The 27,471-nt window shown below is 40.0% G+C and overlaps 1 protein-coding gene across 6 annotated transcripts in view; it reads right to left on the bottom strand.

The window, feature by feature from the left end:
* The window catches only part of Fmn1 (formin 1), a 374,621-nt gene that overhangs the window by 64,405 nt on the left and 282,745 nt on the right, over positions 1–27,471 (bottom strand). For all 6 annotated transcript variants that reach the window (XM_059261098.1, XM_059261099.1, XM_059261101.1 and 3 more), the window contains one exon: positions 16,624–16,716. In XM_059261098.1, coding sequence (XP_059117081.1) covers positions 16,624–16,716 — 93 coding nt within the window. The remainder of the gene's footprint in view (positions 1–16,623; positions 16,717–27,471) is intronic.

Below are 27,471 nucleotides of genomic sequence, written 5' to 3'. Positions count from 1 at the left end.
CTTTGGCATATGGGACTTAACGTCCCTGAAAATACATTCTGGCTGATGGTGATGATTCTTATGTGCAAAAATAGTCACAAACATGTGAGTCACTTTGTAGCACTGGGTGTGTGAAGCTAAGATTTATGAGCTATGTGTTTACCCCATGTAGAAACACAGAGAAACAAAGAGTTTCCTTCAGAGTGAGGAGAATGATAAAGTACCATACCCTGGAAATACCATCTTTTCTGAAGAAGTTCCAAGGACCAGAAGAACACACTTACATTTTATTATTTATTTGAACCTTGAGACACTATCCCTTTCCCAAAGTGATTACAAACAGCATCCTTTGTAAACCTAGGTGAACAAAGCACAAGTCAGAACCTACAGGTTGACGGTCCAGCCATCAAGAGATGGCAATCTGAGGAATGGCCTGGCCATTGTGGTAACTTCCTCCACGTTGGCCACCTTCACTGCATGCCTGTTGACTTCTGATGAGAGACAGCGTCTCTTGCTTCAGAATGTTGAAAATGTGTTGGCTTCTTTGACCAAAAGTATATAATGTCTTATTTCTGTTATTTAAAAGAGGTTGGCTGTTTTTGTTTCCTACCCCAAATGAAAGCTAATTGCTTTGGGAAAAGTCAGAAACCACTATCCTGGGAAAGAAAGCCCAAAGCAACGTGATGTGCTTTCTTAGAATCCCAGAGATACCCATCTAACCTCAAACATCCTATCCAACTCAGGCCAGATCCGCATATGTGTATGAAAAAACCACTTTTGAAAGATTCAAATTCATAGACCTGCTGCAATAACCAGCACCCGAGTCTTGTCAAGCCACGGAACTGAGTAAGAGGAACTAATGTTATTTTGAGCTACTAAATTCTGAAGCAGTGGACAATAAACCAACAAGTAACTGAAGCATACACTGTGGACCTGCTGTCACAGGCTAGGGTCACAATCTCCTCTGGTAAGTGTAAGTTCCTGAGGCAAAACCTGGGTGTCCAGTGCTCAGAACACAGTAAGAGCTAAACGAATATTAAGTTAGCAGTTTGACTAGTTTCTTCTGTTCATAAGACACAGGAAAGTCTCATGGTCAATACAGTATCACAGATGAAACTAAATTCTCAGCAATGCTAGTAAAGCTCAAAGGAACACAAAGGCAGGACTGGGGGTGTGGGGGGTAGGGTTATGTCATACACCATACCAGAGAGCTGACATGCTTTAGGTGACTCCACAGTTGCAAGGACCATATATATATATGGTTGGTGTTATTATCTCTATCCTTGGGTTGAAGGAAGCCAGCCTGTTTTCCAAGTCAGAAAGTTAAGAAGGGATTTGAACTCAGGTTTGTACAACTCTAAAGCCAATCTTCTTTTCATTATAGTGTCCCAGAAACAAGAAAACAATCTGACAGAGATCCAAAACCCAGCCGCTGAATATTACCCAGGGCTGTCTACCTCCATTAATTGATGTCCACATGCTGGAACCCATTTCAACCGCTGGTCCTCAGACTAATTGCAATCAGTGTCATAGTCGTGAGTTCAAACCAGGATGCAATGCCATAGGAAGCTTAAGATGAAGACAGCAGATAATGATGCATATATTATGCTAGCAACTGGGCTCACTTCTAGAATTGTGAAACTCAAGGGAAGAGGTTCAGGGGAGAATCATGCCCCACTAGGAAGAAGAGCCATTTCAAATAGATGTTCAGTGGCTTTCCACATGATTTACTTGAACATATTAGAGCCCTCTTGAATTATTATAGCACAATTACTCCACATTTCATTATTTCAGCAAGGAAATGGGATGGTGTGATAAGCTCAGTAGGCACATGGTTTCATTATTTCAATGAATAATTCAAATGTCAACAAGTTGGTGGATGCTGGAGTAAGAGGGGTAGTTGGACATAGAAAAGGTCCTGGTGTCTGTTTTCCAGGTCTCCACCTGAAAAGGGTGAGCTATAGAGGTCTGCCTGGCAGGTCAAGAATCTAAGCACTCAAGTGTGGCTAAAACTATGAAGGGATGTGCACTGGCTGGACTTACTCCCTACAATGAGACAACTGTTTATCTCTATTTAAAATAGGTCTTATCTACTCAAATATGCATTTTTAATTTTCAGAAGCAAATGAAAGTGTTTTCACAAGTCACCCACACAGATATATTTGTTCTGAACTCAAAGGGTTCATAAAAAGGATTAGGAATGACATAGTCACATTGTCTACCCTTCGCTTATAATCTTTTAAAGTTAGTTTTTCAAAAAAAAGAAAAAGCAAATTCTCATAATTCATTCTCCAGTCTGCTAGAAAGCAGAGCTTTGGTGCTGAAACTTCTAGCAGTTACCAAGGATAACTGAAGTTGTTAATTCTCCTCTTACTGTCATCTTCCATCCCATTAGCCGTGGAAAAGAGGTACTCACACTGCATCTCAAGAATTGAGTGTTTGCAGTCCAAACTAGGGGCCACTAGGTGGCGATGTTGTGGATTTTGGCAGCCACAGTGTGTGATCCATAAGGCATGGTGCCTTTGATGAATTATGTGTATTTTTTCTGTCACTGAGAAGTGACCGCAGCAATTACAATTACATTTTAAGATAAAACATTTTTTAATGGCTAAAGATACAGCCTTGTAGAAAAACCCTTTGCCAGCTTGTACCTTTACCTGATTTTTATACTATATTTATGATGATGTACAAATGTTAACAAAATGGAAGCTTCCTGTCCTAGATAAATCCAATCATACACATTCTTCTGTCTAGAGTTTGAGCAAGACAAACAGATAAACACGACTTCTTTCTAGCAGTGAAGACAGTCCTCTGTAATTACCTAATTGGTGCCATCACTCAAGATACAACTGGGTGAGTGAACCTGTGGTTGACTTTCAGAGCGCTATTCTGGGCCATCTGAAAGGACTGTAAGAAATGACTGAGAATGTAAGAGTGAGGCTGGAGGAGACATACAGCACCATGCTCTGCACTGAATGTTTTCATCAGTGTTGGTCTCTTATTAGCGTTCCCAAGGTCCTTCTAAAGCAAAATGAGCTCAGAGAAGAAACAATCTGAGAGAATAAAGTGACAATTACAGAGTTATACATTACCTACAAAATCATGTATTGTATGATACCTATTCTCAAAATAGCTGGCAAATACTATAGAGGTGTCAAATTCTTCCATCATTAAAAAAAAAAAAAAAAGAATAGCTAAGTACACGAGGAACCATGTGATAATTGCAAGAAATGACCAAGTAAAACCTTCCTGTAATGGAACTAGAAAGTAGCACATTGAGTGAAGGAACCCAGACCCAGAAAGACAAATGCCACTTGTTCTCTCATCTGTGGTTCTTAGTTCCAAATCTTCAGATGTGAGTATACGTGTACATACACCCTGGAGTAACAGCAGAAACCACCAGAGTTAAAAGGGGCCATGGGTGAGGCCTAGAGAGTGGACCAGTGGGATACAGGGGATGTGAAATGGGAAATGGGAAAAAAATGAGGAGGGGGGCTTTATCTGGGGCAGGAGAAGGAAGGTCATTACAGGAGAGGGAGGGAGGTAAAATAATACTAAGGATGTTTGATAAAGCCTCAAGGACTCAAGTTATTTTCTGTTTACCTAAAATTATATATAAATGTGCATGCCTTTTTGTGTGTGTGTGTGTGTGTGTGTGTGTGTGTGTGTGTGTGTGTGAAATCAAGTTATTACACTTGAGTTGCCAGTGTTCTCCATAAGAGCCATAGACTAATAAAAACCCTAGTACCTGGCATGAAAAATCTTCCCTCAAGTTGTTGGTCAGGGAAGTCCAAGTGACTTCCAAACAATATAGGTTATGGCTGTTGCTCTTGGTTGCCTCTCAGAGACTGGAAATTTTAGACTTGGGAGATAGAAGAACTTGGGAGATCCAAGCCATATCTAACCTGAAAGCCTCCTCCCTGAGAACTAGCTTTCATAGTTCCAGAAGCTGAGAGGGAGGAGAGCAATCAGTAGTCCTGTCCATCTCTGAGGCCTGTGAACCACAACAATGACCAACATGGCAATAGTTCCCTAAAGGGGCAACAGTGGCACTCGTATCTTGGTGGTAATCAGCAGCTGTCTAATTAAGATCAATTCAACAGGAGGGAAATTGTGCCTGGTGCTAGAATCCTAGCCAACTATTCAGAGCTAATGAGGTCATGGATTTTTAGAAGAAAACCTACTACTGTCGCTTTACTAGACAGCATAATTCCTAACTGCATTATAATATTTACCCTTATTCCCATAGTTAATTGTAGCTTTCATCCCACATCAAAAACAAACATACAAACAAATACACATATACAAACAAACAAATAACTTCTCTTTGCAGCAAATGGAGACCTCAGAAAACCACAATTGGTCATAATGCAGAGATCAACTGCCCAGATCCAATGGGTAGATCTACAAGACAACTCCCATACTTCAGGTTCAGGGAACATGGTAGAAGATAAAGTGTAGAGACTGTAAGAGCCAGAGGACTGGGATATTTGCAGTAAGTTGGTGTCTCCTAGACATGTCAGGGAAGCTACATTCATGATAGCACAGCAATATGGCTGCCTAAACAAGACCTGACCAATGATAATAGCAATAGACATACTAATGCAGAGGTGGGGATTTCATAGGATCACATCCATAGAAAAGGAACTACAACAACTAATGATTGCTAAGAGAGGGGGAATTGGCTCTCAGGGATGAGTTACCCAATACAAACTGCCAACTCTGAAATCACATACACATAAGCAAAACTAAACTGACTCAACAGGTTGATTTATGCATTTATGTTTAAATACACACATACATACATGTGTAACAATAATAATCAGAAAAAGGAGGCCATCAATTTGAGGAGTAAAGGGCACATGGGAGGGGTTGGAGGGAAATAAAAAAAATTTTAAATTGTAAATTAAAAACTGAAATGAAAAACAAATAAACAAAGCAAAAGTAAAACCTCCTCATAGTTGTTGAGAATCCAACAATTACTTAGTGTGATTTATCAGAAAAACAACTATTATGCAAGATGTAGAGCTCAACATTGATCCCACAAAATACTCAAATATTCATCACCCTGTCCCCCTTTTTAGAATACTATTGATACACGGTTGCTACTGTTGGAATGACAAATGGGGTTCTTTATTGGGATTTCCAGAAAGTGGTCTCCAAGACTAAGCTATTATCCCAGGTTATAGCAAGTCTGCTGTTCTGATTTTTTTATTTCATTTGGTAAGATATAAAATGTTCTTTCACCCGCCTTGGCACAAAGGGAAATGAGTTATTAGTATGGCAGAGAAGAAGACTGCGGATGAGGTCATGCTGACGTTAAGTGAGTTACCAAACCCCTTAGACTCAGCTTCCTTGGTGGACAATGAGAGATGACAAAATCAGTCTTGAGGGATTGCTGCAATGTTTGAATGAAGCAACACGCTTCAACGGTTAAGTCACACAGCACCACTTCAACTCCACACAAAAAGCTAAAGTCCTTTTCACCGGGGTTACCAGTGGAAGAGAGTACATTCTAAACCTAACATTTGCTTCATTAAGGTCTTATGGTTTACATGGTGACTTCATGTGTGCACTATCTTGATTTATTCTTCATTGTAACACTGTATAGTAAAGTGAAAATTGCATTTTTCAGAGGTATTTATACATCTGAGCAGAGACTCAGGACATGAAGTATTAAAGCCAGTGTTCAGTACAAGGTCTTCTAACGTGAAGTATAGTGATCCCTCCACTTCGTTCAGAACTTAAAACACATACATTTTCTAGTGCCTACAGTTAAAGATGCTGTATTGCGAACCTAGGTCTCATGCCTCTCACGTAATAATGCAAAGCTGAAGTATATATGTATGTAGATGCATTATTTTCAAAAGGAGTAACTCATTAACAAAGTTTTAACTCAAAAGTGTTTATACTGTCAGGACAGCAAAAGTAAGTTAGGAGATCGTAGCTCAATATAATGACAACAACTTCAGAAGCTACTAAAACCCAGGTTCTGGAATATAACAATGTATTTTCACTTTTCCCTAAAGAAACCAGTGACATACAGAAAGGGAATATCCACAAGTGGATATGAAGGTGGATATAGAAAGAAAGGGCCCAACTCACTTGTCTCCAACGTCTACTTGATCTGAAAGAAGCTATGGTAATCATGGGCACTTGAATTCCCCCATGAGGAGAGGAAAGGAAGGCACACTCAACCCTTCCACTGTGAGCTAGATCTTAGTAATCCTTGAATGCTTACATGACTCAAGGCCTTGCTCAAGTTTGTAAAAATGAATTTACATTTTAGTCCTTTTTCCAGTAAAGCAATGAAAGAGTCCAGTCTCACATGCTCGAGGGCTGGGGACATGAGTATATGTGACTTTGTGTGTCTGTCTAAATGTCTGTGTTTTCACAGAACATCTAAGAAGGGTTAGTAAGATTTACTTGACATCTCTCCAAACTACCACCAACCACTGTCTCTCATTTGGGTGAAGTTCTAAGAAACTGCTTAAAATCAGAGGCAAAAGACTACCTTTCAATACTTAGAGATAAGAAGCCAGGCACAATCCCTATTATAGAGGTAGAAGCAGGAGGATCAGGAGTTCAAGGTGATCCTTGACTATACAGTCACTTGGCACAGAGGCTAGCCTATGCTACAATGAGACTTTGTTTAAAAAAAATAACAACACAGAGTTAGAGGGTTTTTTCCTTTCCATTTCCTTCCTTCCTTCCTTCCTTCCTTCCTTCCTTCCTTCCTTCCTCTTCCTCCTCTTCCTTTTATAGACAAGGTCTCATTACATAACCCTAGCATGTCCAGAACTTACTAGGTAGACCAGGCTGGCCACAAACTCACAGAGATCTGTCTGCTTCTGCCTCCTGAGTACTGGGATTAAAGGCTGTACTCCCATGCTCAGCAAATTAGAACTTTTGAAGGTCGAAAAGCAAACATCTACTTAGTATGTCAGATTCTGACAATAGTCTTAAGACATAAAATAATTGGTATTTGGTCTTACCCTGTGGTTGGGCATGGAGGATACTGCATGCTAGGGTAATTTAAGATACAGTTCCTTATCTTGTCCTGGGATGAACATATAGACAACAGAGTCTCTCTGTACCAGAAAGCTAAGGGAGCAGCTTGAAATAGAGAACCAGATTTTAGTAACAGGGAGGAAAAGATAAGAGTTAAAATACTATGATGATTAGTAATGATTGTCAACTTGGCAGGATCTAGACTCACTGAAGAGACAAACTTCTGGGCATGCCTGTGAGGGATTATCCAGATTAGGTTAATGAGGTGGGAAGACCCGCCCTGAATGTGGACCTTATCATCCCCGTGCCAGTGCCAGCATGGTACATCTCTCTTCAAGATGCACAAAGCAAACTTCAATAGGTGCGGCTATTGATACGAACTCCAAATGGACTGTAACAAAAGCAATGTGTGAGAGTGGCATCATTCTACAAAGCCACGATAGTCTACTATCAAACTTTCATAATTTTGATCTAATGGATAGAAAATAAAATTTCAGTGTCATTTACCTTACACATCTTCTGTTTTAAAAGTGGAATCTTTTCCTATGTTTTATGAGCATTTTCTACAACTCACCCAATCATGTGCTTTTTCTTCATTGATCAATGCCTGGGAACTCTTGTGGTAAAAGCTACAAATTCTGGGCTACGACAGGTTATTATTATTATTATTATTATTATTATTATTATTATTGTAAGGAGGTATACATTACTTAGTGTTTTGTTAAGCTCTTTAAAATGAAGAGTGGATATTGAATTTTGTAATGTGCTTTTTTACCACCAAATCCTAAGCAATGATCATATGAATTTTCCCATTGGATCCATTGATAGAGACAGACAACTATACTTCAATTTTCCAGTATCTAATTATCTTCATATTCTGGGAATAATTTCTATTTGGTCATGTGTGGAACATTCCTTTACACTGTGTGTAAATGTCACTGTGGTTGGGTTAATTAAATAAGCTCACTGGCCAATACCTGGACAGGTTGAGGTTAGACTGGACTGACTGGCACGAAAAAAGAGAGCACATAGAAAAAGAAGAGGAGTCTTGAGAATTGTGAGGAGATGGAGAGGAAGTAGGAGATGAACTTGCGATGCTGAGAAAAGGTACTGAGCCACGTGGCAGAATGTAGATAAGAAATGTGGATTAATTTAAAATATAAAAGTTAGCTAGTAACAAACTGAGCTGTTGGCCAAGCATTTATAATTTATAATGAGTCTCTGTGTGGTTATTTGGGAACTGCCTAGAGGGACAGAAAAGTCCACCTAGCCATGGACTAGTAGCTTTAAGGAATATTATAACTATGGTGAAGTTTGTCTATAGACATCTTTAATTTTTTCAGATATATTAGTACTATGAATATCCTTAAAGAATTTAGACATTTTTTTTTTTGCAATTGATTATTGAGGAAAAAGTAAAAAGAGAACTAGAGTTACTGAGAGTTAAGTGGCTGCATGGCTTTTACACAGTGAATTAAAGATATCAAGGTGAGAAGGAGGTAGTATAAGGTATGAGGAGGAGGGAGGAGGAGAAAGAAAGAGGGAGGAGAAGGCTGAGGAGGAGGAAGAAGAAGAGAGGGAGGAAGACAAGAGGGAAAGAGGAGGGAAGAATTTTCTTCCAGGGGTAAATATGAGCTCACTGAATAATTTATACATGCATATGAGGGGGGATGTGAAGAGTCATCAGAGAATAACTTTTGGGACTCTATTCTTTCTTGTCACACCTTGTGGGATCTTGGGACAGAAGTCAGGCTGTGTGCAAGCCCCTCTACTTGCTGGGCCATCTAATGGGCTCAAAAATATACATCACTAAATAAGTAGATCCAAACCAAGCTTTTCAGACAAGTCTCTACTAAAGTAGCCTTTTCCACCTTCCGGAGACTTGTATCACAAGCTCAGTTCTGTTGATGGTATCTGAAGCCAGCACCTCTGTGAGTTGTATGGAGATTCACCAGTATACATCCTGGCCCAGGAGTGACAGAGTGCCCCAGCCATACTTCTTTCCTCCACAAGCTGTGTGAAGACTTCTTTCCTTTCAAGGCCACACTGCACGTGACTGGCTCTTTTCCACAACCACCAAAACTGTGACTCAGTTTCACTTCTATGGCCTTGAGGTTGAAATGGAGAGGCTGCTTGTCGTCCACTGTTGTTCTGTTCAGAGGTTTGATTATGGCCCTTGTCAATGTTATCTGACTTGAAGACTTTTAAAAAAGAATTTATTGTATGCATATATCCAACAAAAGTATTTTTATATGGAGGAGGCCTAAACAGCACAATGGATTTAGGCTGAAAATATCTCTTTCTAGATTCTACCACAGTTCTCTAATTCTGAAAGGATTTAAACAGGAAAGCCACAGAGGGAAAATAAAAACCCTCCAGGGACTTCACCCATTTAGGGTGTTTGTTCAGAAATTCAACAGACAGTGATAAATATTTATCATAGGTCAGGATAAGACTGTATTACAGGCCTAGAGAAAGGAAAAGTGAATAGGGTCAGACAGCCATCATCTCAGCTATTGTAGAATACTTAGCTGTTTGGACACCGTAACTGCCTGCACTCAATGTGGGAAACCAGTTACTGCTTTTTGTTTTATTTTTAGCTCGGTAAAATTATTGGAGTTTTGCATTATTATACAGAAAAGTTGTACATTAACAGGAGTATTCTCTTAGCTGGTCAAACAACCACAGAGAAAACAGGGCCAGAGTTGCTCATTCACAGTCAGGTTGAAATTTATCACCATTCATGGGCAACAGAACATGAGATAAGGCCAAGTGTGGGAGAGTGCTGTATTAGGGCCAGTTTTAGTTACAGCCTTCCCTGCTGAAGCTATAAACACAAATGGCCAATTTAACAACAAGGAGAGACCACCTATAAGATCTAGACCTAGGGTCTAATCAGTTGCTCTGTGGCTTCTTTCAATTACAGGATCCCTGCTATGTTTATGAGGACTTTTAATGTGAGCATCATGGTTTTGAAGGCCATATCATTATTGGCCATGTTTGATCTGAGGGTGGGAAAGCATGGGCTCAAACAAAACAAATTGTAAATTGCACTGTAAATTGGCATCCACAAGAGCCTACTGTGGAAGAGAAGGGAAAAGGTTCAGACACCACAGGGATCGAAACCCAGAAAGCTGGTGCTATTAAAAGTTCTGTTTGGCTCAGGAAATGAAAATTAGTTGAGAGTAAGTACCATGGCTTTGTCAACACTATTTCAGGGTGTTCTGAGAACGGAAGGATGATCAAGACAAACACATCATCTCATCCCAGTGTGGTAACAGGATATGATTTACAAATGGAAAATTAGGCCAGCACGATTGTTACAAAAACTGAATCGCTGCTTATATTCAAATAATTCTAATCACTATCAACTGAGTCACAATGCATGTGATTTCTCAGGCTTAAAAAAAAAAACCCAAATCACCTAATTGCTTAAGATTTTGTGAGTAAAAAGACCCCTAATGGAAAAGTAGCTGTCTTGCTAAAGGCTCTGCACAGTCTCTTGTTATGGCATCCTTTCTCAGTTCTGCTTCCAATATGACCCTCTACTCAGTTTTCTGACACTTGGAGGAACCTTTTTATTCTACATTTTTCCTTTGGACTGTCACATGCATCCCTATGTCTTAAACTGCTACCTTTGTGGATGGCTTGTAGCCACAGGCAGCTACGGATATACATGAGTAGGGCCCGACAACAAACTCGTAAACTTCTTAAAACATTATAATTTCCCTCAATTTCTTTTTGTAACTCGGTCACAGATTTTTTTTGAGCGTGAACTTTGTAGACAATTAGCATCATGTTGAAGTGTCACGAAGCTCTCTCTCACAAACCCAGCACCTCTACCTGTGTGCCACACGTGCATATCAAAGGTATCATGTCCAGAGTTTATTTTACGGTCTTCCTTGTAAGTATCCAGCCAGTTATCTGGGCAAGAAAGAGAGTTACCTTTTTCTCGTGTTTTGCTTTATTTTTGCATTGCACCTAACAGAGCTTATTTATACAATCCTTCCTTCTTTCCTTCCTTCCTTCCTTCCCTCCCTCCCTCCCTCTCTCCCTTTTTTCCTTCCTTCCTTCTTTCCTTTCACCATTATTTGAACTTAGGTCTTTGCAAGTCTCTTTCTCCTTGAATTCTCTTTATACTATTGATAGTTAAAATACATTTCTTCACAACAAAAGAAAAAGTGGCCTCCCATCACTCCCCCACCAAGCAAGACACATAGCCCAGCATGCACGTGTCATTCCTGTACACAGGATTTTCCATTGTCTGTTATGGATAATATAAAGGTCAGGTTCTTCATTAAGTCCTAAAGCAATTCTCTTCTCTTTACAGGTCTTGAAATCTTTACATAAACCCTATGATCTGGTCACCCCAAGTCTCATCCATTCCCCAAACACACCACATCTTTATCGTTATGAGAGTTGCAGTGTTTCCTCTGCATGGAATACCTTTCCTAACCTGTCTGAGAAGAATTCTTCTGAAGAGCAGGGTGGTGGTCATTGTTAGAGGGTTGCCAGAGGAAGAAATGAAAAGAAGACCTGTTTTCCACATGATCCAGACCATACAGACTCTTGGCAAGCATCTGAGATTGTTGCCTCTCACAGCAGCAACACCTCTGAACTTAATGAAAAAGTCTTAACAAAAAGTATTTCCTTCTTAAATTTCATCCCCAGCTTTCCCCCAAAGTATTGAGCATTCCTCCTCTCTGATCCTAACGTCCAGTTTTATTATCATATTGTACCAACTGCAAGTCTGATGAAGATTTCACATTTCAGCATTTCTGACCCCGCGGTATATCACATGATCTATACATCAAGGCTTCGTTAAGAGCAATCTTTCCCTTACAAGCCCATGTATTAGTGCTGTTACTTATGAGAACGTGAAATCAGATAAATATTATACTTAAATTGCATGAAAATTGCCATAAAATGTGATTATCCAAGGTCAATAATGCATATTTGTGGTGGGCAGAGAATTTTATGTTTTCTATTAATCAGAGAAACAGCTTTAAAAAACACTTTTTAAAAAGTAGCTGGCAGCAATGGCACACATCTTTAATCCCAGCACTCGGGAGGCATAGGCAGATAGATCTTGAGTTTGAGGCCAGCCTGGTCTACAAAGTGAGTTCCAGGACAGCCAGAGCTGTTACACAGAAAAACCCTGTCTTAAAAAACAAACAAACAAACAAATAAAAAAGTAGTACTGTCTTCTCTCTATGTTCCCATCCAACATACTGCCTAACCACAGTCCATGGACAATGGAGCCAAGAGAAACTGAAACCAAATAAAACTTTTTTTTTCTTACAAAGAAACTACTCTTTAGTGTCCTATTAGTAATCAAGAAATATTCCATTTGTGTGTCCAGCAAATAAACAAAGCTATACAGCCTCTGAACCATATTAAGCTAACATTCTGCATCATGTAGTTCTCAGTTATATACTGCTGAACTACAAAACCATGGCCTTATGTGGTACTGTGCCACATCGTCACCTGAGTGGCCTTAGCTGGCAGCCAGACATAGAGCCAATGAGGGTACAGGGTGAGTCTGTAAAACTCTACACTGTGATGATGATGCTGACAAAGCAGAGGAGTAACAGAGGGGGGACAGAGAAGAAGAAGAAGGAGGAAGATGGAGGCCATAGCTCTAAAGTAACACCTTCCAACAGAAATATGATGTGAGCCACAAACAGAATTTTAAGTTGTCTGATAGTTACACTTAAAAAGTAGAATAAAAAGATTCATACTAAGGCTATATTTCACTTATGTTACTTAATGGAATGAAGATACAATCACTTTACAATGCAATCAATATTAGGAAAACAGAAACAAAGGATTTTCCACAGTTTCTATTGCTCTGCCACTGGACTTAGCCATATTGGAGTTGCCCAACAGCAACACATGGCCAGTGTCTGCTGTATCAGACAGTGCAAGTCCAAGTTGTCTTTATAAACCCAGCTAAATAATAAGTTAATAATAATGTGCTACTTCCAGAGTGGACTTTTCACCCCATCATGTTGGGAACATTTAAAATTACCACAATATTCTTAAGTTTGCAAAAAAAAAATAGAGTATAATATTCCCTTCAAACTCTTTTTGTGTCTTGTTTTGGATAATTTTTTTGAAACATGATTTGAGACAATTCCTGGTATCCTTTTCACCTTCCCTTCATTCTGTTGGCTAAAAAAGGGCTGGCTATAGCCCATCTTTGTCTAATAAGAAAGTCCTTGGTACAGGATCTAAGAATATAAATCATTTTAGGATTATTAGTATCTTACATATGGCAGGTTCTGAATACATAACTTTGACTATACATTAAAAAGTGAACTAAAGTTGATAATGGCAATCTTCAATTTGAAATCCACAATGACACTATCTGGAGAGGGAGAAATATTCTGTTGCCTGGCCCCACCTAAAGCTCCCATGGCCAGAGAAGCTGGTGGTGGATCTAGAGTTTGCTTTGGGTATTGAGACTTAGAAAAGTGGGTTACCTCAATATGGTTCCATGGACCCACAAGAATTGCAGGCTACTGCAAACACTCTTAGTTACCTCCAGAGTTTGATGATAAGATCAATCTAGTACTTGCTTGGAAGTTTTATCTATCCCGGCTAGCTTTCATAGTGTAGGTAGGTGCCATCCACAATGCTGGGAATTATCATCAGTTTTATCATCAAGATTAATCATCAATTTTACCCAGTTATGAACCTTGCAAGCTATAATAACCACTGGCCTGACAAGATATGGGTGCAATAGTAGCACAAATGCTATGGGAGTAATCAACCACTTTCTGATTGTATCTAAGGTGTGCTCCACGGAATGGAAATGATGTCTGGCACTGTTAACTATACATGGCTAGATAGGTTATAGGCTCTAAGGGAGAACCCAACACTATTATTCTATATATAGACATAATATTAAAATGACTCCTAGTTACTTTTGCTATCCACAGATCATAGCATCCATTAACCATCATCAGAGAAGCTTCCTCTAGTCGATGGTGATTAATACAGAGATAAGTGACTGCCCCTAAATGAGATGTACATATTACACCCCTACCCTCAAGACTTGAGGATATTTGAGGCAGAGAGGGTAGAAATATTTTAAGAGCACAGAAGTGGTGGATAACTTTAAAGAAAGTATTTTCTACATACAACAGGGCAGTTGCATATATAAACTCATATAGATTGTAACAGCAAGCATAAGACTTGTGCAAGTGCAAGTTGAACAAAATTCCCAGCATGGGGGTTAGGGTGGGCATGAAGTCCCATTGATAGCTGAGAAGCTACTGGCATTTGATAGCTACTGGGAGAGAAAGAGTCCATTTTCTTTAATGGTGTGACCTGGAAGGGCAGAACCCACTCCCAAGTATAGTTAGCCAACACAAACGGAATCCAATGGACTTTTTTAAAAAGGGAAGAAGATACAAAAGTTAAAGAGGTAGCAACGTGAGGATGGAGAGAATGGATCTGGGTGGAGTTGGGTGGCAGGGTCAATATGATCAAAATGTAGTTGGAAGTTTTCCTGTGTCCCGCTCCACCCAGTCCACAGCTGCTCAGACTCAAATAAACACACAGAGGCTTATATTAATTATGAACTGCTTGGCCATTAGCTCTGGCTTATTACTGACTAGCTCTTACACTTAAATTAACACATAATTCTTATGTATGTTTAGCCACGTGGCTTGGTACCTTTTCTCAGTTCTGCCTTGTCATCTTGCTTCCTCTGTGTCTGACTGGAGACTCCTGACTCAGTCCTCCTCTTCCCAGAATTCTCCTTGTCTGCTTATCCCAACTATACTTCCTGCCTGGCTACTGGCAAATCAGCATTTTATTTATCAACCAATCAGAGCAACACACATTCACAGCATACAAAACAACATTCCACAGCATCAAAATACTTGAATTTTTAAAATTCTAGACCACTACTTTAGGTCTTGCTTCCTTGAGCTGAGAAATGTAGGAAATTTCCAAAGTATGACAGGTTTTCAAGGTTTTAACCCATTCATATCTATCTTTTTTCAACAAAATAATAGAATTCTCAGTGTATCAAGATACTGACTCTTTTAAAGAAAGACTTTAAGGCCATTAAGATATGTAGGCAGAAAAAAACTCCAATATACACATGTTAGAATTTTCCAGATAAAGAATAATAGGAATTTTAAAAAGTATAGGATCTAAGCCATATGTACCGCATTTCAAGTTCATTTTACATATGTAAAAAGAAACAGTCTTATGAATTAAGGGTAGCAAATAGAAGTATCTTCTGGTTATGAAAGCATCTACAGGTTATATATGTATAGTATAACCATAAAGCAACACATTTACCTTGAGGAGTCACATTAAAAAACCTACCTAGTCAATAATGCACACAGAACAAAACATTTTAATTGTTGTTTGTTTTCAAGATGGTATTGAGCCTGATCCATTACTCCCATCGAGAATGAGGGGAAGACCAACTCTGACTTCTGCATTCACAAAAACAAGGCTTTGCCACAGAGGAAAGAGCAGTGCTGTCTGCACAGAGGGAACAGCTGGGATGGAGTTCCTGTGACTCATGGACTGAGAATTTCTCTGCTAATTTCCAAGGTGGTTTGGCCATACTTTGTCAATTGACCCAACTTAACAGCCTTTTGTTGATGGTATGGTATCATGTGGCCTTATTCAGTAATAGAAACAGCATGTTGAAATTTCCCCAACAGTTCCCGCATGCATTTCCCCTGGCTTTCTAGTAAAGAAGAAAGCTCCCTCCAAAAACTCCACACTTATTTTTCTTTCAAATCTTAAACTGAATTCAGGAAATTAAAATAGGAAATATGTAAAAGCATTGTATTTTCATGTTCACTAACCCTGATCAATAAAACGCTTCCCAGTTCTAGCAAAAATATGGAGGAAAGTACAGAATCTGCAAAGGTTTCTAAGTAAGTGCTGGGTCTCTTGGGTATCCCAAAGAGCCAATGGGTGCCAAGCAGTCAGATGGTGACATTCCCTGTGCCCCAGTTTGGCTCTCTGTAAAGGAATGGAAAATATAATACAGCGAACAACAACAAATTTCAAGTTTCCAAGTTGCCATTCTCATGAGACCAGGAGTATAATTCTCACCAACCTGTCAGGGCTGACCACAAATCTGAGCTGGGGAACTACATAAGCCTTTCACGCCCGCATTGTGGTCAGTTAACATCTACCAAAGACACCTGTGCTGTAAGCCTTGCATGTCCACACTGTGGTCAGTTAGCATTTACCAAGGACACCTGTTCTGTAAGCTTGCACAAACATACTGTGGTCAGTTAACATCTACCAAAGACACCTGTGCTGTAAGCTTTGCACATACACACTGTGGTCAGTTAGCATGTACCAAGGACACCTGTGCTCCAAAAGTGATAGAGAGGTTTGCCTTCAAAATATTTCAAAAGCAGCAATGACAATAAATGATTGAAAAGTATGAAATAGTCTTAGAAGGTGACATAAAGGCTACAGGGCAATTCCATCTACACTGGGGATGGAACCACCATTGGAAGACGGACCATAGACCCAGTTGTGTTGTCTATGGTCAGTCAGCGCTGAGTGGCAATGGGAGCCACAGAGAGAGTGCTGTCTAGAAGGTTCCTGAGTGCCTGATGTGCAGCTGAGAAAGCCTCCTACCTTTCTGGAAGAAGTCCTCCAGCTTGTCCTTGAAAGGCTGCAGATACTCCTTTGGGGACTCCTTGCACACCAACTTCATCTGTTGCTCACTTGCTGCAAAGAGAAGTATAGATTAGACTTAATCAAAAATACTGCTGAGATCCTGCTTGGGCACAGTGTTCTGTTATCAGTTGTACAGACTGCATGTCAATCACAGTTTAACCAAACTCCATGGGAAAAATAGCACATTCTTTACCTCTCTTTGGGAACAGGGATATGTGAAACATTCAGTTTTCCTCTTAGCCATTCACAAAATGATCTATGACCCATACCAGGTAAAGTATTCTGCTTTTTGTTCCTCATAGTAGAGCAGAGAATGTACTTAAGGAGTGATTCCAGGGAAGAAAGGTCACAGGCCCTCTTCAGATTCATAGACTGAAAAAGATTTTGCTGAAGTTTCCACAAATCCAATTGCCTGGAATTATCAAGTTAAAGAATCCTCATGACCATGGATACTCCAGTCCAGTTTAGGAAGTACTGTATCTGCTCTTCACACCTCTCACTTAAAACAAACAAAGGTCATTTTCAAGATGAAAGTTATGAGAGTCAGCTTAAGTCCTGCCACAGTAAACAGGACAGAAAACGCTGGACCCTGACTGGAAATTGCTAGTTCATCTCTCCTCACCAAAACTACAAGCTCAGAGTAGAAAATCATTAACAGCCGAGCTTACCTAGTGACCCACAGATGTGGGGCACTTGCAAAGCTTTAAAATAAGCAGGATACAAAATGTAGAATAAACGCGCATGGAGGTTTTGTTGGAGAAATAGACAAATAGAAGTAGCAGGTAATGGGTAAGACTAAACCCCTCTCCCTGATTGCTTGACCAATGAGGAAAAGGAGGGAGGGACCTGAGTTCAGGGTAATAAATACTATTCTCAGAAAGCAACCAATTTGCTGGATTGGATTCCTCAAGATCATAAAATAATCTGCCTCACTTTTCACTCCCCTGAGTCTCCAGTATTCATTATGGAGTGAGGGTCCTTTGTCCTCACACCACTCACCTAACACTTCACTAACCCATGAAATAATTTCACTTGATTTGCTTCAAACAGGACACCCAGAATTTACAACAAATTACTATTTTGATAATCAGGTTGCCTTGAACCAGAACGCTCTGATTTGGTTACATATGAACCATAAGAATCAAGGGCTTGCTGTCTCCAGGAGTGGTTAACTCAAGCAAAAGATGTTGCTGTGGTTTCAATATGCTTTTTGCCAGTGGATTCACCTATTGGTCATGGCTAGAAATTACTGAGAGACCCTTGTCTAAGACACCAACTTAAACCTTGGATTTTTTTATCATAGGCAAATCATGCTCCTTAATTAAAATAAAATAGAGAAACACTTAGCTGTGTAGTGTACACCTGCAATCCAAGAGCTTGGGAGGCAGAGGCAGGTGGAACTTGTGTGTAGGGGTAGACTAAGCTACATAGAGTGCTCCAGTCTGGCCTGGAACCATATGAAACCCTGTCTCAAGAGGGGTGTGTGTGTGTGTGTGTGTGTGTGTGTGTGTGTGTGTGTGTGTGTGTATAGAAACATATACTTTATATCTTAGAAGAATCTATAACAAGAAGACAAGGCAAATTGAAAGTAAGCAATTGGGGAGGAACCTTTATTTACATCAGGAACATTCTAAGCAGCCATTTGGTGTTTGTTTGTTTGTTTGTTTTAATAAGCAAACACCTCAGTATTCTCTGCAAGTAGTCACCTGACATCTTTTCTTTCTGGGATAGTCTTGCCTTGAACTCAGGTTGAGTCTCTCAAGTGCTGATACTGTAGGAGGGAGGTACCACACTTGGCTTGACACTTTTCATTTTCAGTACTGGCACTCAGACTTCTAGACTTGTCAACTATGCTGGGAGACTAGAAGATGGTGCTAGGGGTGGAAGCCTGATTTGAAGCCATCTTGTGTGTTTTCTAAGTGCATTTTCAGGGTTCCAAGCCTTCATTGTAGGACAGGGTTACTAGATCACAGTAAAGGAGTATCCTGAGATTCAGGCTTCGACCAACATAGCTGCTTTTGAAGAATTTTGGCTAGAGCTTAAATAGACTGTCTACTGCTCTTCCGACAACTATCCCAGAGCTAGCTGGGAAATGTGCCCATTGGTATGCAGACATTGACTGCTTTCTTTCTTTCTTTCTTTCTTTCTTTCTTTCTTTCTTTCTTTCTTTCTTTTTTTTTTTTAAACAACCAAGGTGAAAAATACAAATCCTACCTTGGAAGATACAGAGAACAGTTTACTTAAAGTCAGCCAAACTATTTCAAACATTTGTTTCTGGGACCAGTGAGATGGTTTAGTGGCACTTGCCTCCAAGCCTGTTGCCCTGAGTTTGATACCTGTGCTCACATGGTAGAAAGACAGAATCAACTCCTGAAAGGTGTTCTTTGCCCTCTGCCTGTGCTCACAGAGCAAATAAACACATAAGATGTAAAAACAAACAAACAAACAAACATACATATTTGAACATCTTTAGCTTTCTTTGAAAGCAGTTTTGGTCTTCTCTCTAAAAAGTACTCTATAACTTCTCTATCATCTAATTTCTCTTTCCTGTTTTCCAAGTAGACAAACAATTTGGACAATGGCAAACACACCTCCTGATGTCACTATTCTCTTGCTGAAACAGTGAAACAGAAGTGCTTTGAGCTTGAGTGATGAGAAAAGACAAAGAGAAAAAATAAGAGGGTTTTGTTGACAGAACTGGAACACACTTTACAAGGTAGAATAAACAGATCTGGATTATGGGATCAGGCTAGGGCTAAAGGGTGAGAAAGTCATAATGGGTGATCCCAAGTCCATGTAAAAGGGACAGTGTATTTAAAAAAAAAATCATTTGTGTGTGTATTTTCAATGTGTGTGTGCATGTTCAATGTGTGTGTTTATGTGTATGTGCACACATGTTGAGGCCAGAGGTTGACACTGATTATCTTTTCTCCACTCTCCATCTTATTTTTGGAGACAGGGTCTCTCACTGAACCAATTGCCAGCGCCCCCGATATATGTCTGTTTTTCTGAACATTGGAAATACAGGCCTGTGGTGATATTTTATCTGTGTCTCCCAATAAAGTTTATCTGAGGATCAGAGGAAAAAGTCAGCTACTATAGTAAACATGGAAGTTAGGCAATGGTAGCACATGCCTTTAATCCTATCACTTGGGAGGCAGGGATCTGTCTGGATCTCTGTGAGTTCAAGGCCACACTAGGAACAGAGCCAGGCATGGTGACACACACCTTAAATTCCAACACTAGTTAACCATAAAGGTCTGGAGGTCTGTACAGACAGACAGGAAGTAACAGAGCTGGGCAGGAAGAGGAAGTGATGTAGCTGGGTGGAGAGGAAATGAGTTGACAGAACAGAAAGGTATATAGGCATGGGTATACAGAAGTAGATCTCTTTGGAAGCTGCAGAGTTGGTGAGGTGAGGTTATTTCTCTGTTCTCTCAGGTTTTAACCCCAATATCTGGCTCTGGGTTTTTTATTAATAAGACCATTTAACACTTCATTCTACACAGGCCAGTACTGTCATGCCTGGCTTTTACATGGGTACTAGTGAGCTGAGCTTAGGTCCTCATGTATCTGGCAAGCACTTCACTGGCTGTGTCACTACCCTAGATCCCGACTTAGTGAACTTTAATGACCCTAGCACTGCCCATCATCTCACTCATCCCACGAGGCATAAGCACGGTAGCAAAGATGGTCATACTGGCTGGGCATTTCTAGAGGAGATCAATGCACAGGCAATTGGCCAAATAAACTTTGAATGATTGGCGTCCAACGTGGTGGCAAGAGTTTCCACCTAAAAACTGAGAAAAAAGATTCTAAAACGGAGCTAAAAACAGCTTCCTAATTGTCTCTCTCAAATAAGCGGCAGCTGCTGGTTTGAGCTACTGGTGGGTTCCTAGCGTGTGCGCTCGACCTGCCGCATGGCAGGAATGAGGCCTCTGCAAGTGGCACATTAAACTGCATGGTGGATTTAGCCTTTGCAGGTACAAAACAAAAAAAGAGGTTCCTGGACTACACGCTGCTTGGATAAAAGCATAGACCCACAATAGCTCCCAGAGCTGGTGGTAAATGTAGCCATATTGGGAAGCTGCGGTGGGCGAACCCAGCAGCCACAGCTGCTGCAGTTTAAAGCAATAGATTCACAATAAGACAGATTCAGATGTAATAGTTTACAATGTGTGTAAAATATACGTAGGCTTGAAAGAGACAAAAAAGGTGATATATACAGTTATATAAACACATACATAGTTTTAAAAAATAAAGTCTTTAAAGAGACAGTAAAATTAATATAAAAAATAAGCCACGTAAAGAATATTACACAGAGAATCTGGATTGTGTTGTCTTTGGGATTTTTAACTGCAGAAAAACATTTGGTCGTAAAAGATGTTGAGTTAAACCAATATGTATATTTTAAAGATAACTTGACTTCAAAATTAGAATGTAAGGATATGTTACTTTGGAAAAGAGACTCTGCTTTTGTTCCCACAGAAAGCCAGAGGCTATGGATTTGTTCCAGATTAAGATACATCAGATTTGACCAGCCAAGACCCCCTGAAAGGTCTCCGATGACACCATGGCCCAGATGATCCAACATCCAGAGTGATTTGAAGGCAACTGGCTCAGACGATACACCCTCATGGACTATTCCATAATCCTAAAATTTTCTTTGTATCCCCATAAGATACAGCGCCCCCCTCCAGCAGGAAGTAGTAAGAGAAGCTACGCCCAAATTCCCAAATTATATGTAATTTTACTTTGTTAAGGTTAAAATCTTCCTTTTTGAAAAAAAAAAGGGGGAAGTGCTGTGGGATGTTCTGTATGGCAAATATGTTGCTGATTAGTCAATAAATAAAGCACTGATTGGCCATTGGCTAGGCAGGAAGGGTAGACGGGACAAGGAGGAGAATAAAGCTGGGAAGTGGAAGGCTGAGTCAGAGATACACTGCCAGCCGCCACGATGACAAACAGCATGTAAAGATGCCGGTAAGCCACGAGCCATGTGGCAAGGTATAGATTAATGGAAATGGGTTAATTTAAGCTGTAAGAACAGTTAGCAAGAAGCCTGCCATGGCCATACAGTTTGTAACCAATATAAGTCTCTGTGTTTACTTGGTCGGGTCTGAGCGGCTGTGGGACTGGCAGGTGAGAGAGATTTGCCCTGACTGTGGGCCAGGCAGGAAAACTCCAGCTACAAATGATCTCTGCTTTGAGCCATCATTTGACAATGGACTTCCAGGGAGACATACTTTTCTCCTGATATGCAGTTAGGTCTCTGAGAATACATGAAGCTATGTGGTTTCTCACAGCATAAACTCCTAGTTCTTTAAATCCAAAACCCCTCAGTGACATTCAAGTTCTAGTAGCAATTTTAGAACCATTTTTATGAGCACAAATAATATGTCATGCTATCAATTTAGAAAATAAGATGTAACTGAAAGCATGGGGTTGATTCCTTGAAGGTTACTTCTTTTAATCAAAGTATAGCTTAAAGAAGAGCTTGTGTCCATAGTCACCAAAGCATGGCCTCTACTTCTCCTGAATTGAAAAGATTGGTTATTGCAGCTCTTCTTTTGTCCTGGAAGCAGTGACAGATGGGATGCCCATAAAAAATGTTCAAACTTTACGAGCCATGTCACAGAGCTGGAAAAACTATGTGCCTGGACCAAGACTTCCCTGGGCTCAGGTGTTCTGTGGCTTTTTGTCTTATGGAAAATGAGGACACCTTCCTTTCTGTAGGACATGAGATAAGGCATAAAAGTAGTTTGTAGAATGTGTAGCATTAGCGAGCAACTTTGAAAAATACTATTTGTTATTATGAGGCTCTAGCACACTTGGTCAGGAAACATTTCCCAGTGGGAAGATTACAGTGTGATGTAGCTAGAGTTTTCCTGCCTGGCCCACGGTCAGGGCAAATCTCTTTCACCCGCCAGTCCCACAGCCGCTCAGACCCAACCAAGTAAACACAGAGACTTATATTGCTTACAAACTGTATGGCCGTGGCAGGCTTCTTGCTAACTGTTCTTACAGCTTAAATTAATCCATTTCCATTAATCTATACCTTGCCACATGGCTCGTGGCTTACCGGGATCTTCACATGCGGCTTGTCATGGTGGCAGCTGGCAGTCTCTCTCTCACCCAGCTTCCTGTTCTCTCAATTCTCCTCTCTGTTAGTCCTGCCTATACTTCCTGCCTGGCCACTGACCAATCAGTGAATTATTTATTGACCAATCAACAACACATTTGACATACAGACCATCCCACAGCAGTGTGATGGCTGGAGACTAAATGGTGAAGAAGCTGTGTGCTCAGTTTACAGAGGAATGGCACAGCCCAGATCTCCAGTTTAGAAGATGGGAGCAATGCCTTTCATTCCCTTGCTGAGATCCTGCCACCTATTGTGAGAATCCACTGAAGACTCTCCCCGGCCCCCACCTCCCCAAAAAGGTGAGCTAGCTTGTGAAATCATCCCCCACATTTCTGAGCCTCCTGGTTTTGAAATTAGAAAGTAAAACCAGTACAAATGACAGCAGTCCCCTGGGTCTGCTTGGAGGACGCCTCTGCACCCTCCCGTGCGGCCTGCTAGAATTAAACCTCTCCCCGGGATCAAAGGAGAAGGCTGCCCTCCAACTGCCCTTGCACAGCTACATGTTCCGGTGGCCAGCAGCTCACACACTCCAATTTATTAACTTGGCTTACCCGAGACGCTTTCTAACAGACAAACGGGAGACCTAAGACTAATTAATGATGACACTGGAGACTGGAGGCGCACAAAGAAGAGAGGTCATGGACAAATTCGTAAATGCCACTCATTGTCCAACCAGAAGACTACTATACAATCTTGCCAGACCACCAAAGTTGCCTTAAACACAGTCTGTGCCAGGACCTCCAACATTAAAACCAACCAAGTCTGTCTTTTTTTTTTTTCTCTCTGTAAAACTTTCAACTATAAAAAACATTAGTTTCTAAAGTTGACTACTAATAAGTGGTTATTGTAAGAGGGAAATGTAAACTGATACATGATGGAATAATAGAGAACAACTAAAATCCGACTCCCATTTAAGTCTTGTACTTGTGACTTCTTGCAGTGAAAAAAAGTATGTTCTTGAATGTTTTAAGATTTCAAATGTCAAACTTCTAAAGTCAGATTGGTTATTATTTTTTTTGACTTATGACTCATAAAAATTAAGTTCATTGAGGCATGTTAAAAAGCAAAAATAGGTTAGAAGGATATAATAGTCAAACTCTGATATAATTAGTCAAAAATCATATGTATTTTTGTATCAAAGTACATGGGAAATTATTATTAATTACTTTGAGACTGCTATATGGACTCAGTTAAGTCATAATCCATTGTGTGTGTGTGTGTGTGTGTGTGTGTGTGTGTGTGTGTGTGTATGTATGTGTGTGTATTTAACTGGGGATTGTATCCAGGACGTGGCAAAGCAAGAATACATTTTACTTAAGATTTACGCTTTTTGAATTTGGAATTGTCTTCTCTGCTTACCTAATTCCCAATTAGGAACTCCCATGGTTCCATGGTTCTGTATCAGCTCTACTCATTCTTAAGTTTTATAAGATTGGTCTTTTCCACAGTCTTCATGCTCAAAGGACCAGCATTAAGGATTGTCATAGCAACATATCAAATTATTTGCTTATAGCACATTTTTGTGTTGTTTAGGTGAGAGAAAGAAACTGGACTCAGGCTGAAAAAAGAGCCTATGATGCTTGTTGAAGAAGTTCATTATGAAGGAATTCATTGAATAAATACATCAACTTAACAGATGCCTATGACGTGCATGAATTTGGACTAGGTATTGGTGAGATATCAGTGATTGAACTAGACTAATCTCTTTCCCTGGGACACTGCAGGGAGTGGCCACTGATGCTTCTTATATAGCACATAGTGATTGCTGTACCTAGTAATTAGAACTGCATACAAACATATGGCTTCTTCTCTCCTGTGACACATCTTATCATTTTAGTAACAAGAAGCAAAATATTCTTGCCCAGTGCTTTTCACACATCAAGTAATACATGCATATGTGGGTTTTCTTTTAAAATGAGCAGTTTTTAGCTTTATTCTCCAAAACGTTCTTTTATTAAAATAAACTTTAAGTGAAAGTGTATTTAGAAATCAAAATCTGCATAACAGCTTAACCTACACACTTTATAATGATGTTAGCTTTGACCTGAACATTATTCCCAATATAATATGCTTGGACCAAAACAGTGTATCTTACTTTGGATAGCAGCAACACATAGACTTCTACAGATAGTAGAAAGCAGATTTTAAATTAATAAACCATTATTTTCATGTGCTTGTTAAAAGCTGGCATAGATGAGATGGTCCCGCTTTGTGGTTCTTCCATATCGTCTTTCATATCTTCTCTATCTCCCTCCGTCCCTTTTTCCTTTCTTCTGCAGTGCTAGGGATGGGACCCAGGACCTTAAACCTATTAGAGGGAAGGTCTAGCACTAAGCTACATCCGTAGCATGCATATATATATATATATATATATACACAAATATATATTTAGCCGGGCGTGGTGGCACATGCCTTTAATCCCAGCACTCGGGAGGCAGAGGCAGGTGGATCTCTGTGAGTTCGAGGCCAGCCTGGTCTCCAAAGCGAGTTCCAGGAAAGGCGCAAAGCTACACAGAGAAACCCTGTCTCGAAAAAACAAAAAAACCAAACAAACAAACAAAAAAAAACCAATATATATTTAAAGGCTATATAGAAAAGGCAATGTAAAGAGAGATTTCAACTTGATTTAAAAAGAAAACCAAATGATGCAACTCCTAAAATACAGCATGCATTTCTTGTGCATGAGTTTTCATAGTCACACTATAAACACTAAACAGCATGGTGTGGTAATGGGTAGTGCTGGTGTTATCAGCAATCTTAGGCCAGAGATGGGTGGACAGGAATAAAAGGAAATTCTATTCTAGGAGAAATCCATATAGCATAGATTTTGAAGAATACTGCTTTGTCAATTTTTTTTTTTTTTTTTTGCTAAGCAGCCCTCCAAAGACCACATTTCCAGATTCATTTAGACAACTGTATACCAAAGACCCAGTTGCAGACAATCGATGTACAATTAAAGATGTTTCCTTTAGCTGTGATTTTGGGATTTAGCTGGTATCATACGTAAATTATTTCTCTTAATGACTATTCATGCAAGAGTAAACATTTGTTTCTAAAGTGGTTAAAAAAACTTGAATGGGCAACTGTATATTAGAAAATGAAACATAGGGCTTAGAAACATGCACACTGGATCAGGATGGTACTTATCTCATAATACTATAGATATTATTACATGGACTTTTACATGTATGTGATACTTTCTACCAATACACACATAGTCCCTCTACTTCTGAGGTTAAATTGAACATTATGTTGAATGGACAGCTTTGGCATATTCCATAAAGTAGAAATAACCCAATTATCCACCAACTGATGAGTGAATAAATGCATTTTATATACATAATGAAAAATTATTTGAGCATAAAGATAATGGCATGTTGATATATAGTGCAACATAGATAACCCATTAAAAACACTGTGATAAGTGAAGGAAGCCAACCACAAAGCCATGTATTGTATGATTCTACTTGAAGTATTCTAAATAAGAAGAATCAAAAGCCAAAGTAGATTAGGGTTGCCTAGGGCTAGAAGAGGAAGGGATGTGTATGGGGGGTGGGGAGGGTGCTGACTAAGACTTGAAGTATGGTTTTCTAGAGTAGTGGCTTTTAACCTATGGGTTGTAATCCCCATCGCGGTCACATATCAGATATCCTGCATATCAGATGTCTCTAGTTTCTCAACCAGCCCACATGGCCCTAAAGGGGCTGGCTCCTGCTTGCTCCCTCTCAGATTCATGACACCCCTCTTCTTCGTTAATTATTGTTGTGTGTGTGTGTGTGTGTGTGTGTGTGTGTGTGTGTACAGATATAGACAGATCACACATCTCTAATGGATCAAAACTCTCCAATGAGTTCTTGGAGGAAAGAACTGCCTTCTTCAGATACAAGTCTGGATATGTTATTTGATACTCTAGATTCGAGCAACTATATGTTATCTTTCACAGGAGAGGAACAGTTTGATTCACCTTAAGAAGGTGAGATGGTTATAGAAAGGCAAGGGTAAAAGGACAGAACAAGTGACTTGGAGAAGGATGGCTTCTGTGACATCTCACAACTTCACTAAAGCCTCCCGAGCTCACACTGCTTGCTGTAGGCTGTGTGGGCTGTGAGTAGAAACGGGAATGAGCTTAGAGATGGTACAGAGCAAAGATGCTTCATAGGGAGGAAGACAGGCACCACTGCACTTTTCTAATGGCCCTTTGCATCCTATGGACATGGGATGTTGTAGTAAGTAGCTTTTAAGTCACGGGATGCAAGATGTCTTAGCCTTACTATGACAACACATTTGATAAATACTCATATATTCAAAACTTGTGCTGGGTATCTGCTGTATACCACTGTGCAACACATTAGGCACAGCTATCTAACGAGACCCACATTCTTCTTCATGAAATGGTTTGCAACCCTGTGACAGTAAAACAAAAAACAAAACAAGCCCCAAAACAAAACTAGGAAATCAATACATCACATTACAGTGTGGTGTCATGAAACACTGGGTAGGGCCTCCTTAATGCATACTGGGCTGGGAAAGGTTACCCAGATAAGATGACTTGAGAAGTATGAAAATGTCAAGGAAAGTGATGGAAGGGGGAGAACTGTGGATGAAAGTAAAACATGATGAAGCGGCATAGACCATTGGAGGTAGGCGAGGTGGTGTAGTCA

This window comes from Peromyscus eremicus, chromosome 4, assembly GCF_949786415.1.
Source record: "Peromyscus eremicus chromosome 4, PerEre_H2_v1, whole genome shotgun sequence".
NCBI lineage: Eukaryota > Metazoa > Chordata > Mammalia > Rodentia > Cricetidae > Peromyscus > Peromyscus eremicus.
Note: the sequence above shows the minus strand (reverse complement) of the source record. Positions and strands in the feature narration are given on the sequence as shown.